General features: G+C 37.9%; 2 protein-coding genes across 2 annotated transcripts in view; one reads left to right on the top strand and one right to left on the bottom strand.

Moving 5' to 3' along the window:
• Psmd1 (proteasome 26S subunit, non-ATPase 1) overlaps positions 1-25,166 on the bottom strand; it is a 76,215-nt gene that overhangs the window by 16,892 nt on the left and 34,157 nt on the right. Inside the window, exons 17-18 of the mRNA XM_048428988.3 lie at positions 6,433-6,547; positions 3,603-3,719 (exon numbers count right to left, since the gene is read on the bottom strand). Of these exons, the coding sequence (XP_048284945.1) occupies positions 3,603-3,719; positions 6,433-6,547 (232 nt within the window). The remainder of the gene's footprint in view (positions 1-3,602; positions 3,720-6,432; positions 6,548-25,166) is intronic.
• Htr2b (5-hydroxytryptamine receptor 2B) lies at positions 10,783-23,393 on the top strand. Its single transcript, XM_048428990.3, has 4 exons — positions 10,783-11,208; positions 11,973-12,668; positions 19,219-19,419; positions 22,176-23,393. Exons 2-4 carry the CDS (start codon positions 12,320-12,322, stop codon positions 23,066-23,068), a joined length of 1,443 nt encoding a protein of 480 aa, XP_048284947.1. The 5' UTR covers positions 10,783-11,208; positions 11,973-12,319; the 3' UTR covers positions 23,069-23,393.

Genomic DNA, 25,166 nt, shown 5'->3' with positions numbered 1-25,166 from the left:
TTACACAAACACTGCAGATTTCCATTATGAATCTTACAAAATATCCAAGGTCATTTTCTTTTGCATTTCTTTGAGGAAGGAGTGCAATTATTCTCTTTTTAATCATTTTTATGTATATGGATGTTTTGCATGCATATAGATCTCTGCACAATGTGTGTGCCTGGTGCCTAAGGAAGCAAGATGAAAGTATTAGATCTGCTGGGACTGGAGTGGTTGTGAGTGTGTGGGTACTGGGAATTGAACCTGGGCCCTAATGGAAGACCAACCAGCGCTCTTAACTACAGAGCCATTTCTCCAGCCCCCTAGGATATAATTCTAAATTCCCTGATGTTTGCGTTTGAGATGTTTTCATTAATTTCATGTACTGATTTGAAAATGTAGAATTATGGGGATTTGAGAATTTTATTCTCTTTAAAAACATAGACATTATTATAGTTTTGCTTTTGTAGTCAGTATGCAAACATTTACATTTGATCCCCGATTTATATTAATTGTAGAGCTAGCAGCTATAGGTGCATTTAAATTTTTATTTTTATTAAATAGCATTTGCTTATGTGTCTGTATGTGTGTAGGTACATGAGTGTCACAATGCACATGTGGAAATCACAGGACAACCTGTAGGAGTCAGTTTTCCCCTCTACTATGTAGGATCCAGGGACAGAACTCAGGCTTGCTAGTAGCTGCTTTTATCCACAGAGCCATCTTGCCAGTACTACTTAAACATTCCTAATTAGTATTCATTATTCTGATACAACCTCAAGATAGCAGAGTACTTTATTTGTTCATACCAGTTAAGACTCCATTCAAGTTCATAACAATTTTTTTTAAAAAAATCAGTTACTTAAACTGCTGTACCCTGCCTGTTTTTCTAAATATGACATTTCTTAGAGTCAATTTAAAAATGAAAAACTAGATTACCCTATTCTACTTCAAAAGGATTCTGCCACTGTTAGTTCGAGGTTGTGACCTCTAAAAAGTGCTGAAATTATTTTTCTTTTCTTCTTTTTTCTTTTTTTTAAAACTTGTTTTCTGAGACAGGTTTCTCTGTGTAACCCTGGCTCTACTGGATCTTGCTCTGTAGACTAGGCTGATCTTGAACCCAGAGATCTGCCTACCTCTGCCTCCCAAATGCTTTGATCCAAATGATCAAAGGTGTGTGCCACCTTGCTTGGATCTGAAATTCTGAAATTCATTCATTCTTTTTTTCTTGGCTCTGAAATTCTTTCTTTCTTCCTTCCTTCCATTCATTCATTCATTCATTCATCCATCTATTTATTTATTTATTTATTTATTTATTTATTGAGATAAAGGATCTCATGTAGCTCAGGGCAGCCTCAGACTCACTGATGTAGGCTGGCCCTGAGCTTCAGTTTCAGTAACTTCTTTATTGTGTGTGTACGGCATACGCATGGAGGCCAGAGAAGAGTGCCACTCTTTCACTCCTTGCCTTGTTCCCTTCATACAGGTTTCTCACCGAACCTGGAGCTAGGCTGGCAGCTGTAATCCCCAGAGACCCTCTTGTTTCTGTTCCTCACAGTGCTGGAGTTACAAGTCCATTTGTGGCCAAGTGTGACATTTACACGGTGCTGGGGTCCAAACTCAGGTCTTCATTACTATGTTGCAAACATTCTTACCTGATTAGCCATCTCCCCAGCTACCATACATACCTGGTTTAATTACTGAAATTCTATAGCCAGGATATGAAGATGGCTAAATTTTGTCTAGCTGACAATAGAAGCAGTGTAAAAGCAATATGTGAGGTCTGAGTGGATAAATATTTATATATGACTATTTGAGGAGGTACATTCTTTAATGACATTGCTCAGTTGGAAAACCTCCAAACGCTCAGTGCAACATCAACAGCAGAAATAAAAGCTACTCATATGATAGCTGCTATATTTAAAGCATGAAGAAATGTAGTCTGTGTTTGCAAAGATGTTTATGTTCTAGAAGACACAGCATATTAAGCAATTCTTGAAAAAAACAAGATGAGAAGTCAGAGTCTACGTGCAATAATACAGCTTTCAGAAATACTAAAAATGATTTTTAGAGAAGCACTGGGTAGTGTGACAAAATGACAGTGACTGCTTAGAAACTAAAGGTTTGTCAAACCAAGCTTTGAAGAGGTAGGACACTGCAGAGTCTAGCAAGTGCACCCCTCTTTCCTGACTCTCCTCTGCTTAAAGTAAAGATGCTCCATGCCTGCTGCTGAGGCTAAAAAAAGACCCCTTTCCTCTCCTCCTTCCCCTTTCTCTCCTATTTTCTTTTTTAAGGATACTGACTTACTATGTTGTCCAGGTCAGGATTAAATTTGTGACACCCCTGCCTTAGCCCCTTAGGTGCTGCAACTGTTTTGCTACCACACTCGGCATCAACATTTTTTTTTCTGCTAGTAATGTTTTGCTTTTAACTGCATCTCAGATATACATAACATTTCAAAGCTGCTAAGTGCTCTAAATATGATATTATGGGCACGGGCTAAGTATTTTTCTTTCTTTTTCTTTATTTTTTGATAAAGAAAAATCAAAGAGATTTTAATTTGGAGATTAAGCCAACACATATAACTTTACCACTGAGCCCCACCTGTCCCTGCCTCATCTGTTTTAATACTGAGTTAGGGTTTTACTGAATTGTCTAGGCTGGTCTTGAAATCCCCTGTAGCCAAGGCAGAGCTGAAACTTGAGGCCCTCCTGAGAAGCTACAATTACGGGTAGGTATCACTTGTACACTATCAGTGGCTACATTTCTACTGAACACATCAAGCAAGATAATTTCAGAATATACAGATAATGCATATACACTTTCTGTTCTCAAGAGAATGAGAGGTGCTGGCTGTGTTCAGAAGCACTGTACAGTAAAGACTAATATGAGGTCTACTATAGCAGACTGTCATGAGGGAAGTTTTAAATAAATGCCTTAAAACCTGTTATGGTTAATCCAGAGAAGGTGCAGCCTAGAGGACCACCTCCTTGAGGAAAGTTGGGCTGTCTTTTTCTCTCAGCACAGATCCAGAGAAAGAGGATTCAGAGGGACCACTTGGAGGACTCATGATTGGAGGTCACTATGCACTGAATCTGACATCTAAAAGTGACAGGTATTGGTCATTAGCTGAGACACTATCACCAAGAACTACTTTAAAAACTTCCTGAGCCACTGACACCCTTCCTAGGATTGTCTAGGAGGGTAAGAATGTAGTTGCATTTTTTTAAGACCGACGTTGGATATACACATAACATGAAGTGGGATTTTTCAGTGTCTCAGAAGGCTGGAGCAGAAAAGCCAGACTGTTTGAATTTGCATTCTCTAACAGGGTACTGAGTCAGTCCTGTTGTATCTGTTTAAAAACAAAGAGGCAAAACCAAAATACCAAAACAAATAAAAAGCACATTTTATCATTTTTTACCCCATGAGTTATAATTTCTTAAGTATGTTATATGCTTAACAAAGTCACCTAAGTTTATAAAACACACACCAAGGAAAATTATATAATTACAACACTCTAGTCTGTTGCCCTTAAATGTGCTTTTTCTTACTGTCAGTGACTAAAATAAATTACTAAAGTAAAGCCCAAACTACCTCCCTTCTAGAGTTTCTTTGCTCACCTTTGGACAAGTGATTTCGGTCTGTTGGATCATGATGAGAGCTGACGCTATCAGAGCCCCTTGCCTCACGTAGTTCACAGGATCATTTGTCATTGGTTCTAGTAAATTAATTGCTTCCTGAAATCATTACAAACAAAAACACAAACAAAACTTTAGTGAAGTTGAGATGGCTGTATTTTCAAATCAATCACTTTCAAAGGTATATTTTAAATTAGGGTAATGTTTAAGATTTTTTGTTTTGTTTTTCTTTTTTGAGACAGGGTTTCTCTATGCCCTGGCTGTCCTGGAACTTGCTCTGTAGACCAGGCTGACCTTGAACTCATAGAGATCCACTTGCCTCTGACTCCTGAGTGCTGGGATTAAAGGTATGTGCCACCACTGCCTGGCTAAGTTTCCTAAATAAAAGTAATCAAATGCCAAATCTCTTTCAGCTATGTACAGATACCTAGGTCATACAAATTATCTAGAAATAAAGCAGACTTGTTTAGTATGAGCAATAAAAATTTTTCATTGTATTAACTTGTCAGATGTCATGTTTCAAAGAACATTTGCTCCTAGATATCATATTAAGTTTAGAATAATATGGAAAGAAAAAGATCCAATTTATATTTAACTTATGAGCTGACAAAAATGTAAATTAAAAGCCTAAGAGGAAAAATACTTAGCAAAATGTCCAACTGTATCCTTCCTGTGTTTACAGAACAGATGTATACAAGAAAAAGAGGCAGCTAGTGAGCCAGCTCAGCAGGTAAGCAGCCTGCTGTTAAGTCTGAGAACTTGAGATTGATTCTCAGGACCCACACACAGAGAGAACTGACTCCTGCAAGCTACCCTCTGACCTTGACATATGTGCGGGTACATGTGCAATCCCTCCCACCTATAAGACAGAATTCTTATATACACTTAATGATCGCTCTAATAAAATTGAAGATACATAATTTTTTTTTTCTTTTTTTTTTCAAGACAGGATTTCTCTGTGTAACAGCTCTGGCTGTCCTAGAACTCATTCTATAACGCTGGCCTCAAACTCAAGAGATCCACCTGTATCTGAATTCTGAGAGCTGGGATTAAAGGTGTGCACCATCAAAACTGTGTGAAGATACATATTTTTTAAAAAATTATTTTAATTATGTGTATGTGTGTGTAAAGGTGGAGACAGGTAGTATGTGCACATGAATTCAGGTACCTTTGAAGGAGAGAGGAAGGTGTGGGATTTCCCAGAACTGGAGTTAAAAGGTAGTTGTGAGCTATTTGATATGGGTGCTGGGAACCAAATAATGATCTGCTGCAAGAGCAGTCTGTGCTCTTAAACATGGAGTCATCTTTCCAGTCTCTGATATAAGCTTTTTTTTTTTAGCTCTAGCTGGCCTGGCACTTGGCCTTGAATTCACAAAGATCTACCTGCCTCTGCTTTACAAGTGCTAGGACTAGAGATATATGCCTGTCTTCACAGATGTTTACCTAAGAAATTCTCTCCCTAATAAATCAAGTGCCAAGACGATTGCTGTCCTATCAGTGAACATTTTGCTCACAGGCATCTTATATTTCAGTAGAGGGGACACAGATATTAAGCTAAATAGTGGTAACAGTATGCAAGGTGGCAATAAATGCTTATAAAACACCAGGAGAGAATGAAACAGCTCTAAAAATCCTTTTGAAAAATATTTATTTTCTTTTTATGTACATTGGTGTTTTGCCTGCATGTGTGTCTGTGTGATGGTGTCAGATCCCCTTAAACAGGAGTTATAGACAGTTGTGAGCTGCTATGTGGGTGCTGGGAATTGAGCCATCTCTCCAGTACCAGATCTAAAATTTTTTTTTTAAAAAAATTAGTTTATTGGTGTGTGGTATATGTGCATGTGTGTGCTTGATCTCGTATGGGCATAAATACCATAGTGTGCTCATGGAGTATAGCCTGTGGGCACTGGTCGTCTCTTTCCACCATCTAGGTCCTAGAGGCTGCCAGGTTTGGTGACAAGTACCTTTATCTGTTGAGCTATCTTGCCAGCCCAAAGGAAATTCAGAACCTTTATTGCATTAAATGATGTGTTTGTGTGTACAAAGTGAGTATCAATGATGTGTGTTGGGGGGCGGGGGTGTATCTAATATGACACTCTTTATTAGAGGAAAAAGTCAAGAAAGTAGGGCCTGAGAGATGGCTCAGTGGTTAAGAGCACTGGCTCTTTCAGAGGACCTGGGTTCAATTCCAGCACCCAGGCACAGCTCATAGCTCACAGTTCACAACTGATCTGTAACTCCAGCTCCAAGGGACCTAGTGTCCTCTTCTGGCCTCCACAAGCACTATGGTGTGGGTGATATGTATACATACAAGCAGGCAAAACATATTTAAGAAAAAAACTGAGCTAAAAAAAAGGGCCACCCAAGGGTCCTACAAACATGTATGCTATTCGAGGTAAAGTATGGTGACTATATCAATGCTGTGAATCAAGACTGTATGTTACAGCCATCTGGGGAATCTCATGTCTCTGGTCTCCATGACATCTTCACTCATGTACACATACACATGCATATAATTAAAAATAACAAAAAAAGAGTTAATTTTGGGTGGCTTCAAACAGCAATCTTAATTTCCACAATACTAATTAAACAGAGAATAAGCATGTAACATGACAGAGCAATTCTCAATAGCTGTCCACGAGCATTGTTGTTTGTTCTAGGAAGCCTCAGACACGTAAAGAGTGGGGAGCACTATGAAGCTGTGTGCCAAGCTCAGTCTCAGAGATCACACTGCACCTGTATTTTCATACTTTTCTGCAGCAGAAAAGCCTGGTGCCAGGAAAGAACTGACCTCATTGGTTTGAGGCCTTACCTTGTTTCCTGTGCCAGCACAGCAGATCCCCAGGGCCATCGCAGCTCCATAGCGCACATGAGGGTTGTAACTCTCCGATAATAAAGAAACAACACTTGGACACTGTTCAGGCGTCCTGATAGGAAACAAAGAAAAAGACAGTATTATAGGCAATATGTTATAAACCAAAATGGAACAGCTTTAATTGTCTTTTTCTAGGATACAGGAAACAAAGTAATATTTAACAAATAAGTTGTAGACTTACAAATCTTCCACAGAACAGGATGTGTTGGCACAGACCTACAATTCCAGCACTAGCAAGGATATCATCACTTGAGCAGAGCCTGTACTACATAGGCAATTCAAAGCTATCAAGGAACACAAAGTGGTAAGACTCTTTTATGGGGAAAAAAATGGAATGAGAGTAGAAATATATTTTCTACATTCAGAAAACACTCAGAGAAAGGACTACATCAGGGATTTCTTAAGCAAGCTCTCTGCATGCTGGCTATTTCCTAGTACCTTTCAAAGTGGACAGTCAGGCACACAAAGCATATTCCTCCTCTGTGCCCCCTTTCCTACTTTCTGGGCACTATGTATTTTGTTACATTAGACAAGGCATTTACAGAGTCTTTTAGATGTTTCCAGAGTAGCACATAAAGTATAAATACTCCAATTCCAGCACTCTGGAGGCAGAGAATACCTGTGACTTTGAGGCTATCCTGGTCTACATTTCAAACTAGCCAGAGTTACATAGTGAGTGAGTGGGGGTGGCTATGGCACACTGAAATAAGTAACAAAATTCAGATATTTTATTTCAATAAAAAGTTCTTTGCTTACACCTAATAGTTATCTTACCAGTGTTACTATTTGTATAAACCTTCCAAGAGCAAGAATTGAAGAAGGGATTGCACACAAATCACTAACATCATCTAATCATAAATTGCACATATGAATTTCTTTGTTTCAACACTCTGACTTCTAACTACTATTTCTTTACTGAGTATTTTCTACAACGATCACATTACATCATATTAATAAATCAAGTGCTTTCAGAATATGGAGTCTTTCCCCTCTACTCTCTAGCTCTCTCTACTAATAGAGAGAAAACTAGTTATATTTACACAGGCAGAAACACTGTTCTTGGCAGGGTCACCACAAAGTAAGTTTTAAAGGCATAAAATTTCACGATATTTCTCTGGTAGAGTTACAAGTTTATGATTATCACTAGGCGAGTGCCATGACATCAGAGACTTAGCACAATGAACAGGAATTAAGATATATTAGCTCCTGTGAGGTCCTTGGCTTCCCTAAGATCCAAAACCCACCCTAAATAGAATCTAAGGGCCAGCTAGATGTCTCTAACCAAAGACATCACTGACACCTCCGCCAACAGAAAGAGGACTAAAGAACATTCGCCTCCCTTAAGCCACTTCTCTCATGACCATTCACCCATGCAATTCTATTCTACTCATTCCCTCAGATCCCTCAACCGATCTGCCAGTAAAGCAAGCAAAACTCTTAACTCTGATTTCTGCTTTTAATTATTAACTTATTTGTGTTTAATTCATTGAGACAGAGGAAACAGATGCTCAGAATCAGAGAGATCTGGGTTCTAATTCTAGGGTGATTGATTATTTACCACCAGGGAGACAAGCTCTGAATCTTACTGAGCCTTAATTGTTTCACTCACAAACACCTGCTCCTTGTTGTGCATGCTACGAGAGCTGTCATGTCTCTATGCTCTCACCACCGAAATCCTAATGCAAAACCAGAAATTGGCTTTGGATCAGAAATAGGCATTTGTGTGCTAATAGCTGTAGCTGGATCTCTTTAAAGACAGTGTAACTCACAGTCAAAGGTTCTTTCAAAAAAGAATCAAACAAGCTAGATTTGCTAGGTAGCTTGTGATACTTAAGCTTCTCACTTTCAGATTTCCTCAGCAACTTTTTAAAAATTTATTTAAATTGATTTTTATTTTCTGAACATAGATTTTCGCCTGCATGTATGTTTATGCGAGGGTGCTGGCTCCCCTAGAACTGGAGTTACAGACAGCTGTGAGCTGTCATGTGGGTGCTGGGAATTGAACCCGGGTCCTATTTGGAAGAGTAGTCAGTGCTCTTAACCTCGGAGCCATCTCTACAGCCCCTCCTCAGCAACTTTTTAGGCACTAGTGGCCCACAGAATTTTACAGTTGTCATTTGGCTGCAGTAAGGGCAGGGATGTTCCAGGGAAAACTGATGCACAGAAAAGCGTTTACCTAAGAGCCTATCTTAAAACTTCACCTATTTTATAGTCTCCACTTGAAAGTAGAAGGAATAAATAAGATCTCCCAACACTATTCTTTAGTCAATGCCTCACGTCAACCTTAGTTTTCCTCCCTTCCTATCCACTGCACAAAATTCCAGGTTTCATCCTATTTTCATGCATGTATACAATGTACTCTGACCTTCCTCACCCCACCCCCATCACCTTTAGTAGAAAATCACCTGAAAGAGAATGCAACTTGGACATGTTTTGTTTCTCAAATGGCATTATTATTTTATGAGATTTAGAAAAAAAAATTCTCCCTGGGAACACAAATCCTGGGAGTTGTTACAGGGCTTAACTAGCTCGCTGATTGCAATTAAGACTGAAACTAGTAGTAAGGGCTGAAACGCAAAGCCTTTTTATTAAAAACAAAAAAAAAAACCTGTCAGTTTTAGTCTAATAACATTCCAGCTCTGATACATTCTTTAGAAAACCTAAGTGTTTAGACAAGGAAAGACAGCCTTTAATAAACTAGCTTAGGCATTTAATCTCTTTTGAAGAGCACAATAAAGCCATAAGCTCTTCACAGGCTTGTCAGTGTCTCAGACAGTTCTAATGGACAAAGGAGTTTCTAAGCAGTGTCTGCAATGCAAACACATACCGAAAACAAAACCTGCATAGTTATCTTCGCACATCACATGTTTATAATGACTTAAAGTAGCAGTAAATGAAGTCATGATACAACTGTATAATCACTTTGCCTTTATAAAGAATCAAGGGATCCCAACATGATTATCAATGAGTACTAATACATAATGAAAACAATGAGACCATGTGTAAGTCATCACTCTGAGATCTTAATTAGGAAATGAACAAATAAATAGGGAGAGAGAAACAGAATCTGAATGTTATCAAGCTTCCAAAAACGAATAATCAGGGCATATAAAATAGGGGTCAGTGAGATGACTTGGCAGGTAGGGCACCTGCTGTCAAGCCTGACCACCTGAGTTTGTCCCTTGGGATCCACATGACTGAAGGAGACAAATGTAAGCTGTTCTCTGATATATGTGCTGTGGCATGCATTTCCTCCCCATACCACGCGCGCGCACACACACACTAAATAAAATTGTTAACAAAAATTTAAGATGAATTTTACGAAGTACAGAAAAGAAAATAATACATTATATTTTAATACAGAGATGCAATCAACAAAAAGTACTATGAGGAACCAAACAAGAATAATGACCCAAAAGAAGCAAAAATGAGAAAAAGAAAAAAAAGAAATAGATCTAGAGGACTGTCTGCAGCTAATGTTGGATGGGGAAGGGGAAACCACTTTCTTCAGTGTTATAGCCATTGGTAAGATGCCCATGCTCTGTACACGACCTAATGAAACAATGTGCTGGGATACAGACACAAATGAATGTCGAAGCCGGATAGCTGAGAAGAGGAAAGCAATGAACGGGAGTGGGAGGAGAAAAGGGAAAATATGATGGAAATAACTTTAAAAATATTATAATAAAATATACACAAATCCTGCCAGATAGTGGTGGCTTACGCCTTTAATCCCAGCACTCCGGAGGCAGAGGGGAGGCAGAGGCAGGCGTATTACTGTGAGTTCAAGGCCAGCTTGGTCTCCATATGAGTTCCAGGACAGTCAGGGCTGTTACAGAGAAACCCTGTCTTGAAAAACCAACCAACCAACCAACAAAACGAAACTCACAAATTCCATCACTAATCTAGATATAAAGAAGTAAATAAATTCCAAAGGACCTATGAAGACCCTTTAAAGAGAAAACCCTGAGAATTCTAGAGTTTTAATACTAAGCAAGTTTTATAGTTTAAATTTCAAGAGCATAATTGTAAAGACTTATACATTGCCTTTCAAAAATGGGCAGAAATGCATTTTTCTATACATTATACACTCTTCCTAATTAAAAATCTGTGGGAAAAGAAGTTGGCAATGAAACAGCTCCAAAATTCAGAGGCTGTTTAGAAATGAGCAGTGACAAAGTTTCTGCCAAAACCTATGTATACAAGTAGCATGCAGACCTTTCTGTGTGCTCTTCTATATAAGGCAGTGACATGAGCAAATTAATTGTGCTCCACCGCAAAGGCACAACGCTGGATAAGAATCTTGTTTCATTGCTAGAAATTACAAGTTCCAAACCCTCTAGATTATATCTTTTTTCCTCAGAAGGGAAAAACAGTGGAGGCTTAATTCCAAATAAAATCATCTTATGCTAAAGTAATAGCTTACTACATTTCCTCCAAATATCAAAGACAATGCATAAGAATGTAACTTGAATAAGGGTCATGAACTGGTTGGCCACAATTAGCGAGTGGTTTTATGAATTACAATGAATGCAGCTATGCTTTAATAATGACAGTATCAAAGAGGAAATAACCTCTCTGGCAGGCGTACAGCTGCTTACAAGTGCCAGTGCTGGAGGCTCAGAGTAAGTCAATGGGAGGAGGATGTCAGAAGGAGCCCAACTGAACAGACACAAGGACGGCATGCTTAGGAAACTCACATGCAGATAAGAGGTAAGTAGCTAACAAATATGTATGGAACTATAACTTATGTTTTTGCTGTTTCCATCTTAATTTCAGGAGCTTTGTTTCCACAGTCTTTTCTATCCATTCAGTGGATTAAAGTTTATAAATACGAAGGGCTAAATTGATATGGGGATTGTGAATATAATGAACAAATAACTTCATCTTCCTCTTAGAGTGCTTCCCAAGGGAACTGGGAAGAGAAAAGAAGTACTTAAAAAAGAATGGTTCAAATTTGGCAGACTTACGTGATCACATTTAAAACCTTGTAGAAAGACGCAGTTATTACTAAAATCAAATACTTGGCTAGTAATACTTTGGACTACTTTCTCTCCAACTAAAGGAATTATAAAATGAGTCATAAAAAGCATTTAAATCAGCACCCATCAGATAAATGATCACAGCACTCAGATTCTCAGCGGGTAAATCCTAACTCAGCCCTTAGGTGGGCTTGAGTCTGGGTGGGTGGGTAGCAGTACTTACCGAACCCCTCACTTGCAACTCTTTAGAGCTCTGATCACTGCTCTGCGTGTTTTCTAAAGTTAAGGGGAAAGTACCCAAGGGTCAGAGAGCATATGGTGTGCTATCTCCTCTAGCACTGCCTTTGTGGCAAATCAAAAATACAGTATTTTTGTGGGTACTGGCTGAACTATCACAAATGCATACTAACCTATCAAAATAAGAGGGGGTACTTAGTTAGCTCTAGTATTTTTTTTAACTGGTATTTGGAAATAACACAACCTCTCTGTGTCTAGGGGAAACTCTCTGATATTTAAGTTCAAATTCATCTCTTAAAATTACAGAAAAAAAGGATGAGAAACTAACATCTTCATTCTTCCACATCTATTGATACTTTTCATTGAATCTTCTGAAATCTAAGCTTCTAGAAAAAAGACTAAAAATGTGGATGTCTTACCAGCAAACATGGACGGATGTATACACATTCCCACCTTGCAGAATCTGAATCTTTAAAAAGGAATATAAGTCAGCCTTGGCTTTGAATGTCTGGCATGGGTACAACGCCTTGAAAAAGCAGATGACAAGTTTAGCTACTGACCATGCTGACCACTGTCTGGAACTGGACTGAATCACAGAACAGCGAATGGTTTGCTCTTATAGAATGTCGGAACAAAGTACAACTCCTGAGCACATTTTACAGAATATATGTGATCATTTGATCTTGTCTAACCATTCTGGATTAAAGACAGAATCAGTAGCAAAGGAGATGAAGCTGGTTGCTGAGGAACAGGGGACTAAAGTGCACTGGGCAGCTCTGCTGATATTCATGGTGATAATACCCACTATCGGGGGGAACATCCTTGTTATTCTGGCTGTGTCACTGGAGAAAAGGCTGCAGTACGCTACCAACTACTTTCTAATGTCCTTGGCGGTGGCTGATTTGCTGGTTGGATTGTTTGTGATGCCGATTGCCCTCTTGACAATCATGTTTGGTAAGTATTTCCCTTTGTGCCTGCCATTGAACCCCATCTACTAAAGAACCTGACATTCGTTTCATCTTTATTTTCTTTGAAATAAAAGATGGACCTGTATTAAAGACATAGAAGGGAACATTCCCTCATTTTTTTCTATGATTTGTAATAAATGTGAAAGGACACAAAAGTAATTTCTTAGGAACAATTTTACCCCCCTCAGCCACCTTATAAAATCATTAATTTGGCAATATTCACAGTTTCTGCATGCATTACCTAAAAATTATATTAAGTAAGAAACCCACACTGTTAAAAAAACGTACTCACTTTCCCTTTAACAAAGTAATTAATACCTTGCAAAATTCTGGGACTTTAATAATAGAATCACTGAATCATTGAGTCCCATTCCTATTATACAGTTCTTGACTTGAACCTTTAAGAAAAGATGTTTAGTTACAAAAGGAAATGGTCTGGCTCAGAGTACCTCAAGAGAAGACCCATCTGTTTAACTTTTTTATGGTTTCTGACCATCTGTGTTCCCAATAAACCTGTAAGTCAATAAAATAAGTGGAACAGATCCTGAGTTACTGTGTTAATAAAAATATAGTTTGACTTTCAGATCTTTGTTATAATAAAAAAGAGATACTATATTAAAGTAGGCAAAGGAGTTTCTTCTGTGTGTATATCATTCCAAACTATGTTAGCAAACACAAATGATTTTACTGAGGAATTATGAGGGCTCCTAGTTTCAAAGTCAGCACTAAAGAACATTTAATTAGTCAATGTTTGGGATAAACTGATATTCCACTAATAAACCACTTAAGAAAATTATAGATGCTCAGGCTTCCAAGAATTGTGCTTGTATATGGAGAATAAACACACAAGTTATAGAAGTAAAATTTATTAACCCAGAGCACACTCGTTTATTAAATTAAAAAGTAAAGAAAAACTACTATTGCAATTATTTTTTATAGGAAACAACAGGGAGACATATAAAATGAAGAAGCTGTGTCTTTACATGTACTAAGATGGTAAGAAGTTAAAACTTCCTATTGCAAAGCAACACTCACCCAACTTTAAAGGATAAACAAGCTTCTACCGCCCTATTAGATTCTCTAATCAGTAGTACTGTTTTACTCTCTTTTCCCTTTCCTTTGGTGATTCTGTAATCTCTTGAATATCCCAACGGTATGTGTTAATCACATAAGAAATGACACTCTAGTAACAACCTGGAGCTCAAAGAATTTAGGAAGGATGATGCAGGGATGTGTGCGGAAGGACCTCACAGGATTAAGATTCCAATTCTTAACTCCATAACAACAGCTTGCAGAATAAAACTGTACTCTTTGGTGCTTTGCTAGGCATATAGAAAAATATCAAAATGCATTATTTTTGTTTTACTAATATAATATTGAAAATATTGAATAAAGAATTGAAGGAATTTTACAGAAGTGAATTTTAACTTGAAAGCTCAGTCCATAACTACCAAGCATCTACTATATGCAAAATTCTGAGCTAGGTACTTAAATCATTGCATTAGGATAAGGAAAACACACAGAAAAGTTTATAATGTTCAAGTTAGCTGATAAACACTCCACAAGGAGTTTTCAAATAGCAGGCATCCCATGAGATGAAGAAATTGCTTATACAGAAAATTATTGCTTAAGATATTACCCCCCCCCCCCAGCAAGGTTTCTCTGTCTAGCTTTGGAGCCTGTACTGGAACTCACTCTGCAGACCAGGCTAGCCTTGAACTCACAGAGATCCGCCTGTCCCTGCCTCCCGAGTGCTAGGATTAAAGGCATGTACCACCACCTCCTGGCTATAAAATACAGCAGAAAACTAAACATTTTAACATAAAATATATAGAACACCTATATACTTATGCCTTAAATTATAACCCTTCTTAACAGCATTTCATTCTTCAAATACTTTAAAACAATTATCATAAAATGTCTCATAGTCTCAACAATGTTGCTACCAAATTATGCTGTACAAAGGAGTTATTAGATTGGGGGGTGGGGAAGCAACCCTAACTAACCTGGGAATGTAATCACCATATAAAATATCACAGTATGAATTCATTATTTAAGACATAATCTATGACCACAGGGCATATGGACAGATGCTACCCTTGAAAAGCATCAAATGAATCTCTAGTAACCACCTGAAGTGAATGGGTGGGGACCTGACTTCAAATAGTAAGATCTTTATATATCCTTTTCCAGCTAGATAAATACTAAGACTTTCTAAACTAACACATTTGCAAGAATTTTTGATAATTTTTAAAAGTAGTAGTAAATGATGTATGATTTTCTCTAATTATATGGGAAATCTTCAGAACTTCTGAACAAACCAAACCAAAGTGTTCTTGGTTATATAATCATAAAAGATTAATTACCATTATGAACAATTTAAGCTATTACAAGAAGCCACTAAAAACCTTTACAGCAGTTATGCAGTCTAATAAAGTCAAACTTTAAAAAGACAGAGCTAGAAATAACAAAGTGGCTCTGGTGTTCTTAAGTGAGGGATATTTTGTTCAAACATTTATTTGTAATATTTAACTCCATATTGTCTGAATTTCTGTTTTACCAAGACTATGACACTCTTAACACGATATTTTTAACTTTTCTGCCAAATCTTCTTTGGGAACACTGGATGCGACCATTTCAGGTTTATTTACTTATTTATTTTTATTGTTTTATCTCTTATTTTTAAAACCCATGATCACAATGCAATAGCTTTTAACACAAGCCCTAAAAATACCTACATTAGAAATACTTGGGCAGGGAAGTCTGAGGCAGGAAGACTGAAACTGGATGCGAGCCCTATGGTACACAGCAGTAATGAGTAACAACATATTCCTCTTCTACGCAGAAGCATGGACACAGCCCAGTTACAATATACACAGGCTATTAGCGTTTTGGGGCAATAACAAATAGCAGTAACGTTCAATTTTACTAAGACACTTCTATGATAAATTTCAGCGCTGCAGTTAGGTATGTTCCCACTGTGCGCTCTGCCTCCTCCAGTACAGGCTCACATTCACGCAGATGTACTGCACTCTTGCTCTACTTGGACAGACAGACACTGGTTTTACATGGGTTGGGTGATGTGGTTTGTTTCTGAACACGTGTGCCTTCACTGCTACTTGGTTGACTATAGTCACTGTTCAAAACGGTAACAACTGTTATTCTGAGTGCTCTCTCTGAATACACACTGTCCCAAATATTTCGCAATATTATTTTACTGTATTTCAATGCTTTAAATACAATAATGTAGCAAGTTTATAAAACAGGTAATGGCACCACCGTAGACAAGATCTACAACAGTTAACTTAATTCTTAGATGATAAAATAAGTGGCAGCAATATGTGGATCCAGGACTGATTCTGGAAAATTCCTATGCTCAGTCCTTATTGCTCTACTATGCCTTCTCAAAGACAAATGTTGATTCTACCAACCCAAAGTATTATGTTCAGCATATGGGACTAACAAGAAAGCCCATAGAATTTTGGGAATGGTGAGGCAGAACCCTGTATCTTTCAATTAAAAATGTATTTCACATAATGTGATAGAATACTTAGGCCTCACCTAGTACTTGTACAAATCCTTGAGATGACCAACTGACCTATTTTCTGAGGAAGGTACTAGAAACAGGCAATGCCTATGAAGTTGCTGAACCTTGCTGGGAGGCAAACAGGAACTTAGGCAGCCCGCGAGAGTGAGTACCCTCCCAGCCACAGTCTCTACAGCATGCAGTTTCACAATGAACAAAGCACCGTCTTACTAACAGCTGAGTAAAACATCTATAAACCAAAGACAAGTTTTGCTTCTCAAATATCACTCTATGACATTTAGCCTACAATTACTTTGGGTACCCAGAGAAATGCCATTACTCAAATATTACTTTTTTAAGTTTTAGTTCAAAGGCAATAAAGGAAGAAAGTTGAAAATGGGATTTGTGGACTGGAGCACAGCTTAAAGGCATAGTGCTTGCTTAGTCTTAAGGTTCTGGTTCACTTCAGGGACAGTGGTGGTGGTTAAAAGGTTTGAAGAAAAGAGGACAGGGTGGGTAGAATTTGTTTGTCAGAAAAATTTTATGTGAGAGTCCAAGAAAAGCAGTTACTAATCTACGTGCCAGATTAACTTCTCATAGGTACCATTTTTCTTTTCTTTTTAAACTCAAATCTTTCCTGTTTCACTTGATTATTAAAAATTTAATTAATACCCAATCCAAGTCTTGCTGCAAATAGGTGGAACATACGGCATTACAACAAATAAATATAATTATAAATCAAACCTGATGCTTCCTATATGCTACATGGGTGCCCCACCATCAGATTACATTCCTCGCTCCTTTTGTGCTTTTCTACACTGTTGCATCTTTGTTTTAGAGATAAGGTTCTTGTTATGTTGTCAAGGTTGGCTTTCATCTTACTATGAAGTTCAGGCTAGCCTGAAAGTTTTCATTTTCCTGCTTCAGCCTCCAAGTGCTGGGATCACAAGCAAGTGCTACCATGCCCAGAATTACATTTTTGCTTTCTCCACACCCCTTTTAGATCTTATTTTATGTGTTATTTGGCTTGCACATATACCTGTGCACCATGGGTGTGCCCAATGCTTGCGAAGGCCAGGATGTCAGATCCTCTGGAGTCATGGCTGTAGATGGTTGTGAACTGTCATGTGGTGCTAGGAATTAAACACAGATCCTCTGGAAGAACAGCCAGGCTCTGAACAACTTTCTTGCTTTTAATAAAAGGTTTCTATTAATTCAGTGACATTATATTGCTTTCATAAGTCTATCCATTAGTATTTCATGAAAGGTGGGATCTTAAAGATGTATCTCTCTTAATCTTATGTAATCCTGTTCTTTCTTCAATCTATACCACTGCCAGATAGTTCTGATTAAAATAAGAATGTTCTAGTGATCTGCACCGATTTTTAATTCCCACTTTTCCAAAACTGGTGTTCATAAGGTTAACAGGCTTCACAGGCCTAATGAAGTCAGCACTGGAAGGCTTGCCCTTTTAGCCTATAAAGAGAAATACCATGGGTCAAAGAGTCAAATTCCAAAGACATGTAGTTTTTATGTGTTCCCTGTGGCTTACTGCTCACGGCTACAAGATTTATGACCAGAATTTTCCAGACCTTAATTTTCAAATGTAGAATACATAATTAAGAATAGCTAAGTAGGCAAGTTTAAATTGGTAGCAAAGTATTTTATTTTAAAAGTTCTACAGAGACTGTATGCACGTGAGGATAAAACATAGCCAGGTGTGACAGAAGGGTTGCATATTTTAGGTCAGCTTGAGTCACATGGTGTTATCTCAAACAAAACAAACTCCTAAACCAAAAAACAAAACAAAGCAAGCAACAGAACAGCAGTAATTTCAGTGGAATAAAGGCTGCTTTGCATAATTCAGGTCCTGGCTTCAATCTCTAGCAACATACATGCTCTTAAAGTGTTTTTATTTTTGATGAGGATCTTGCTATGTTGCAGGCTGGATTAAGGCCTGGAATCAACCGACCTTCCATGTCTGCTTCCACAGTACCTGGGACTATAGGGACTACACAATCCTACAGTTCAGACTTGAGTATTTTTCTATTTCCCTACTCCTAGCCCAGAATCTAGGGTATTGCTTCCCATCAGTTTCCACTGTGAAACTCTCTTAATCATTGACTCTTTCCCTTCTTACACTGTTTGTCTTTAATGTTGGGTGGTTAAAGAATGCACTGCCATTTTCCACTGACGACAGAAAACTGGAACACTACAGATAAGATTCAACTGCTTAGGTTCTATCTATAGGTCTTTGTTCTGAGAGGCTCTCATGAGGTTTCGTGTGTGTATGTGTGTATGTCAGGAGTCTTCTTCAATCTCTTTCCATCTTATTTTTTGAGATAAGCTCTCTCAACTGAACCCAGAGCTCACTGATCTGACTAGCCTGGCTGGCCAGCAGGTCCCAGAGACCCTTCTCTGTCTCCCTAGCACTGGGGATTACTCCAGTATGAGATCGTAAGTGCAGACTGTCACACGAGACTTTTATAAGGGTTTCGAGGATCTGACCTCAATACTCATGCTTAAATGGAAGCACCAAACTAGTCTCCTTAGCTCCTAAATGTTCCTTTCTAGGAGACATTCTGAGTGTCTTTTAAGACTAAAATAGCCTTTCCTACAAAGTCTTCCTACAGAATAGATGTTTAAACTTTCATTTCCATACAGATCATGTGGGGATTGGTTTACTGCACTCTCATACAATGCCTGTATGTATCAGATGGAACCTAAGAGCCTACTTTCCCAAACAATGACCCAGGTGATATTCATCTCTATTCACTATTTGTAATCAGGGTACACAATGTTCTAAAGGATGTTTTCAATTATTATTTCAATTTTTATAAATGCTCTTCCCTCCATATACTCATATTCAAAGACTTAATTACATCTGAATTGACTCATCTGAAACATCTCCATGGTCATTTTAAGAGGCTAAAAAATATGTACTAGCGTTAAGAAAAAAGATTAATCTGAAGACTACTATTCTATAAGCAAAAAATTCTTTTTCTTTCAGAGGCTACATGGCCCCTTCCGTTGGCCCTGTGTCCCGCCTGGTTATTCCTTGATGTTCTCTTTTCAACTGCCTCCATCATGCATCTCTGTGCTATTTCGGTGGATCGCTACATAGCCATCAAAAAGCCAATACAGGCCAATCAGTGCAACTCCCGGGCTACTACATTCATCAAGATTACAGTGGTATGGTTAATTTCAATAGGTATGTGGGGAATGCCAAAGGTATCGGTGGAGTGTCCAGTCTTTATTTCCATATGGCCAGAATGCCAGGTCTGGTACCTAGAAAAACTCAGAGGCCAAGGAAATCCATTGATATCCGAGAACTTGCACACCACATTCACTGTGTAGCTTCTAAGCCATTATCAGTAAAACCTACATCAGTAGTAAGTCTATGCCTTCGGAACCAGTTAGTATTTTCTGAGGTCCCATCATACTTCGATTTTGATATTCAGGAAATTTAAGCTGCAAAGTGTGTTATATTTGCCAATAAATTATTAAGTTCTAACTAGCATGAGGAATCTAACAACCAAAGTAAAGCAGCAAAAAGTGAAATGCATCTTAAATCACATCTAACAGCATAAACCAGAGAGGAGAAAAAGACAACCAAGCCAAACTTTGTAAGCAGGCACTAAAGACCATAAATTCACCCAGGAAGTTATGTTCCAATGTGTACAGACTGAAAGCAGTTAAATATCCACTTTAGAGTCTTAACTGTCAAAAAATCCAAGATAGATGTTAAGCTAATGTTTAGAAATGGTTTATAGAAAAAAATCAATTTCCTTTAAACTGTTCTATGATTCTGCACTAATCTTTTTGATATTTTTAAAGATTTGTTTTTTTATTTTATGTATGAGTGCTTCGCCCACATGTATATATGTGTATCTTGTGTGTGTCTAGAGCCTGAGGAGGCTACATGAGGGCACTGGACCTCTTGGAAGTGGAATTTCAGCTGGGTGTGAGCTGCTTTTCCAGTCTGCTGTCATCTTTAAGGCTCAAGGCTAGCTGCTATCAGAGTGCCTTGAATGAAGTGTGTCGTCCATTCAAAGCTCTCTTAAGATAGTGCAAAAAAACAACCTTGCAGATTTGGAACAAATGATCTGATCAGCACATTCACTGCTTTGCAGTAGAAAGAAAAACTTTTTTAAGAAAACAATTATGAAAAAAAGAAAACAATTATGAATCCTGAAGTATTAGAAGGGGAGTGAAAACAAACAAACAAATAAAAACTATTGCTTACTTCTCTCTAACCAGTGTAAAAATGTGCTCAATAAATCAAGAAAGACATCAAGATTATCTTCACATTCCTGAAATAATGGCTCTAGAGCCCAAGCCTCTTGGAAATGTCTAGGAGTAAAAGTCAAGGCAAACTACTAGCCTGGCATGGGAAGGAAGAAGAGTTAAAGAAATGTCTGTTCAGAATAGAGTTTTTTTTTTTTTTTTTTAAACCAAATAGTAATGACTAGAACGAGAAAGTGAAGTGTCTGGTGACGGAAAGAAGAGCACAAATAAAAAGATAGGTCAGGGTCAGCAGACCTTTTCTACAATGGGCAGGAATGTGGTGACAGTTTGTTGGTTAGAGGGTATCTAAATTAAGGCTGGATAACATGACTTTATCAACATCAAATTTCTACTAAAAGTAATTTTTAAGCTTGTAAGAATACATGGACAAAAAAGAAAAAGTGCTCAGCAGTTATATGCGGTAAGTAAATATTTTAGGTTGCAGGCTCTAAGGACTTAACTGTTCTGTAGAAGAATAAAAGTGCATGCCCCCCCCCCCCCATTCACTTTCACTTTTGCCTCTCTGACTATCAAACCCAAGTTGTTCTGGGTAAAAGAAGCTACAGTTAATACAGTACTAATGAGGATGGCTGTGTTCTAGCAAAACTTACAGAAACAGAATGCTAGCCAGTGTTCCTCTAGCTACAGACACTGATGCTCTGGCGCAGAGCACACAAACTCTTCTTTTCAGTGGTAAATATGTAAAGGATGGCAAGGGTAGAGGCTGCTACTGTAAAGGGTTGAGACAATTGCCTTTGTTAAAAACTGTGGGGTATTAGAAATAAGTTGTGAAGACGACAAGAGTGTTTTTGGACTTATAAAACAATATAAAAGATTAATCAGCTTGGGTATGGAGAGATGGCTCAGTGATTAAGGGTACTGACTTTCCCAAAGGACTCAGGTTCAGATCCCAGCACCATATGGCAGCTTACAACTGTCTGTAATTCCAAGATCTGACACTCTCACACAGACTTACCTCTGCAGGCAAAACACCAACACACATAAAATAAAATTTTACAAAAAGATAAATCAGCTCACTTATTTAAACAATATCTGCTGCTTTGAAGCTGTGACTCTTGTGTTATTCCCTTTTCTAATAACTACTTCACTGATCAACATCATATTTAAATACTTACTTTATAGTACTTAAAGTATTAAATAAATAGCACAAGGTATACCATATTATTAACTATTAGAGGAACTCTCAACCTTGAAAACAAGTTTTATAACTTGTACATTCTTGTTTCTTAAGTAGAAATTTTTAAAGAAAGTCCATTTTTTTCTCTATAAAGTAAGGATTAAAATACATTCACAAATACCAAAAGATAAAACTCTTAAGTGAAACTGTATAACCTCAAAGCTAATAGATAAATAGATACCATTCGAAAATGAAGACACTGAATCTCTAAATTCTCTCCAAATTAACTACTCTGCATATTAGCCTTATCTTCTGAGTTCTTTTCCAACCTGGAAAAGGCAGATTTGCTCATTTAGAGTCCTTTGTTTAGATTCCATTTGTCAAAAGATCTGTTGTTAACACCCGGCAGATTTGAAGCTGAGGGTTTCAGAAATTATAAAGAATTCATCAGCACAGAATTTCTAAAATTTATCTCAAAACAACTAATTTAAGAACAAGAGGTCATGAAAATGACTCCATTTATCTTGCTTCCTCTTCCTTAGGCATTGCCATCCCAGTCCCTATTAAAGGGATAGAGAATGATGTGATCAACTCAGACAATATCACCTGCGCGCTGAAGAAGGAACGCTTTGGTAGCTTCATGCTCTTTGGTTCGCTGGCTGCGTTCTTTGCACCTCTTGCGATCATGATAGTCACCTACTTTCTTACTATTCACGCATTACGAAAAAAAGCTTACTTGGTCAAAACCAAGCCACCTCAGCGCCTAACTTGGTGGACTGTGTCCACTGTTTTCCAAAGAGAAGAATCATCCTTTTCCTCACCCGAAAAGGTTGCAATGCTGGATGGTTCTCACAAGGATAAAACTCTACCTAACTCAAGTGATGAAACTCTTATGCGAAGAATGTCTTCAGTTGGAAAAAAATCAGCACAGACGATTTCTAATGAACAGAGAGCCTCAAAGGTTCTTGGAATTGTATTTTTCCTCTTTCTACTTATGTGGTGTCCCTTTTTTATTACAAATATAACTTTAGCTTTGTGTGATTCCTGCAACCAGGCTACTCTCAAAACGCTTCTGGAAATATTTGTGTGGATAGGTTACATTTCCTCAGGGGTGAACCCTTTGGTCTACACCCTCTTCAATAAGACATTTCGGGAAGCATTCTGCAGATACATCACTTGCAATTACCGGGCCATAAAGTCAGTAAAAGTCCTTAGAAAATGTTCCAGTACAATCTACTTTGGGAATTCAATGGTAGAAAACTCTGGATTTTTCAAAAAACATGGAATTCGAAATGGGATCAATCCTGCCAAGTACCAGAGCCCAATGAGGCTCCGAAGTTCAACCATTCAGTCTTCATCAATCATTCTCCTAGATACACTTCTCCTCACTGAAAATGATGGTGATAAAACTGAAGAGCAAGTCAGCTATGTGTAGCAGAATGGGCAGTCCTCATCTAGCTCAAGTAAGGGGATGAGCACGATGCTAGTGCACCAAGACAAATGTACAGAATAAAAAATTATCTCCTGAAAGCAGGAGTTTATATTCAGGTAGTCCAATTTCCTTATCTAAACAAGTCAAAACATGAATAAAGTAGTTTTGTATGGCTACAAACAAAAGCAATTCCTACTCTGGTTTTCAAATGAAATAAAATTATATAAATCAACAAATTTTAGTCTTTAAAAAAAATCAATGTCATAAATTAAGTTCCTAATTGTATGTAAAATTGGGCTAAGAATGAAATAAAATGTTAACTCTCTAAGTTGTTTTTTGGTTTGTTTGTTTTGTTTTGTTTAAGGGAGAGTTTCTCTGTGTAACAGTTCTGGCTGTCCTGGAACTTGCTTTATAGACCAGGCTGGTCTTGAGCTTAGAGATCTGTCTGCCTCTGCCACCCGGGTGCTGGGATTAAAGTGCTGCAAAGGCCTGACTAGTTTTTTTTTTTTAAAAAAATAGATAGATTGATTGGTTATGTATGCAGTGTTCTGCCTCATTATAGATGGTTGTGAGCCACCATGTGGTTGCTGGGAATTGAACTCAGGTCCTCTGGAAGAGCAGCCAGTGCTCTTAACTGCTGAGCGATATCTGCAGTTCAACTCTCTAAAATTTTAAAAGCATAAGGCATAAACAATAGTGCCATGATCAAAAGACAAAAACAAATGACTGAAACAGTGATTATAGAATAGGGAGATGATGGTTCAGAGCTCACTATGAAAGAATGAGAGCCTGAGTCTGGATCCCTTACATCCACATAGAAAGTGGGTATAGAAATGCCTGTCTGCAATCCTACTGCTGATGAGGACAGGAGAATCCCTGAGCTCAATAGTCAGCAACTCTTGCTGAACCAATGAGCTCCACATTCAGTGAGACCTCCCTCAATCCCAAAAAATGATACAAACTGGATTTTCTTCCCCCCAAAATATACATATAAAACCCAAAAACCAAAACAAACAACAAAAAACTTATAAAAAAATCATATTTGGAGGTAAATGAGAGTGGATTTAATGGTAAGACAGTTAAATTTTCCTCCTCAGGAAGCTATCTTGACAGAAGGGACGGAGAGCACAGTAGTTAGATGTCAGGCAATGTAACAGGCCTTAGCAGTGGAACTGCTAACAGGCATTTTGTCAGCGGAAGCAGGTCCATTGGAAGAGGAGGAGGAGAAAGAAAATGAAATCACCCTTGGGTACGTGATCCACATTGTGCTCCTTAAAGGTGTGAAAACAACATGCTAAAACTGGAACTATGGAACCCCAATGCAGAGACCTAAGTAGTGAGTGATCTCATACAGAGGTTACACCTGCTTGTATTTATCCAATTGATGTGGCTGAACTTCTAGTACAAAATTTTTCACTTACTGTTTGTTGTTTCACCTTGCACTGTTAACAGTTGGAAATGAGTCCAACCTGTACCGGATAGCTGACTGAACGTAGAAATGATCTTTAGTTTAGCTGTACCTCAGGTTTTGTGTCTACATTTTGTGCCATCCTTAAGAGGGATCAGCAAACAGTATCAGTTCTACTGACTGTGGGGGCATTCACTCAATGCAAACAAATCTAGGCTGGAGGAGGTGGCCATAAAGATGAGCCCATATCTTGGCTTTGCCATCTAAAGCTGAGCTGTACACATACTTTGGCCTCTTGCTCTATCACTGAGCCTTTCTAGGCAATTGAGTTTAGGATAATTACCTTATAAAATGTGTGGGATGGATGGATAATCTCAGTGTAAGTAAATCAAACACATCTCTAGAGGAAGAATCTTTTCCAGAACATGGATGTACAGACCCCAATATATACATATATGTATGGGCTCTGAATCATCTGCCAGGCAAAGTATATCTCAAATTTTAATTAATTTATCATGAGAGCACTATGCACTTTCCCCTAGTGGTTTTAATACTTTTTAAAAACAGGATACAGATGTAATAGTTTAGTTAAAAAACAAACAAATAACAACAAAAACCAAAATAATTTATACTTCCCAACCCCCAAAATAGATTAAAAAAAACAAAAGCCAGACACAGAGAAAAAAATCATCC

Source organism: Myodes glareolus, chromosome 1 (assembly GCF_982192425.1).
Source record: "Myodes glareolus chromosome 1, mMyoGla1.1, whole genome shotgun sequence".
Lineage (NCBI taxonomy): Eukaryota > Metazoa > Chordata > Mammalia > Rodentia > Cricetidae > Myodes > Myodes glareolus.
This window is presented reverse-complemented; position numbering and strand designations above follow the sequence as displayed.

Coding starts and splice junctions, on each gene's coding strand:
- Htr2b (XM_048428990.3), top strand. CDS start 12,320: ATGGTTTGCTCTTATAGAATGTCGGAACAAAGTACAACTCCTGAGCAC. Junction 12,669..19,218: donor CCTCTTGACAATCATGTTTG/GTAAGTATTTCC, acceptor TTTTTCTTTCAG/AGGCTACATGGCCCCTTCCG. Junction 19,420..22,175: donor GGTATGGTTAATTTCAATAG/GTATGTGGGGAA, acceptor CCTCTTCCTTAG/GCATTGCCATCCCAGTCCCT.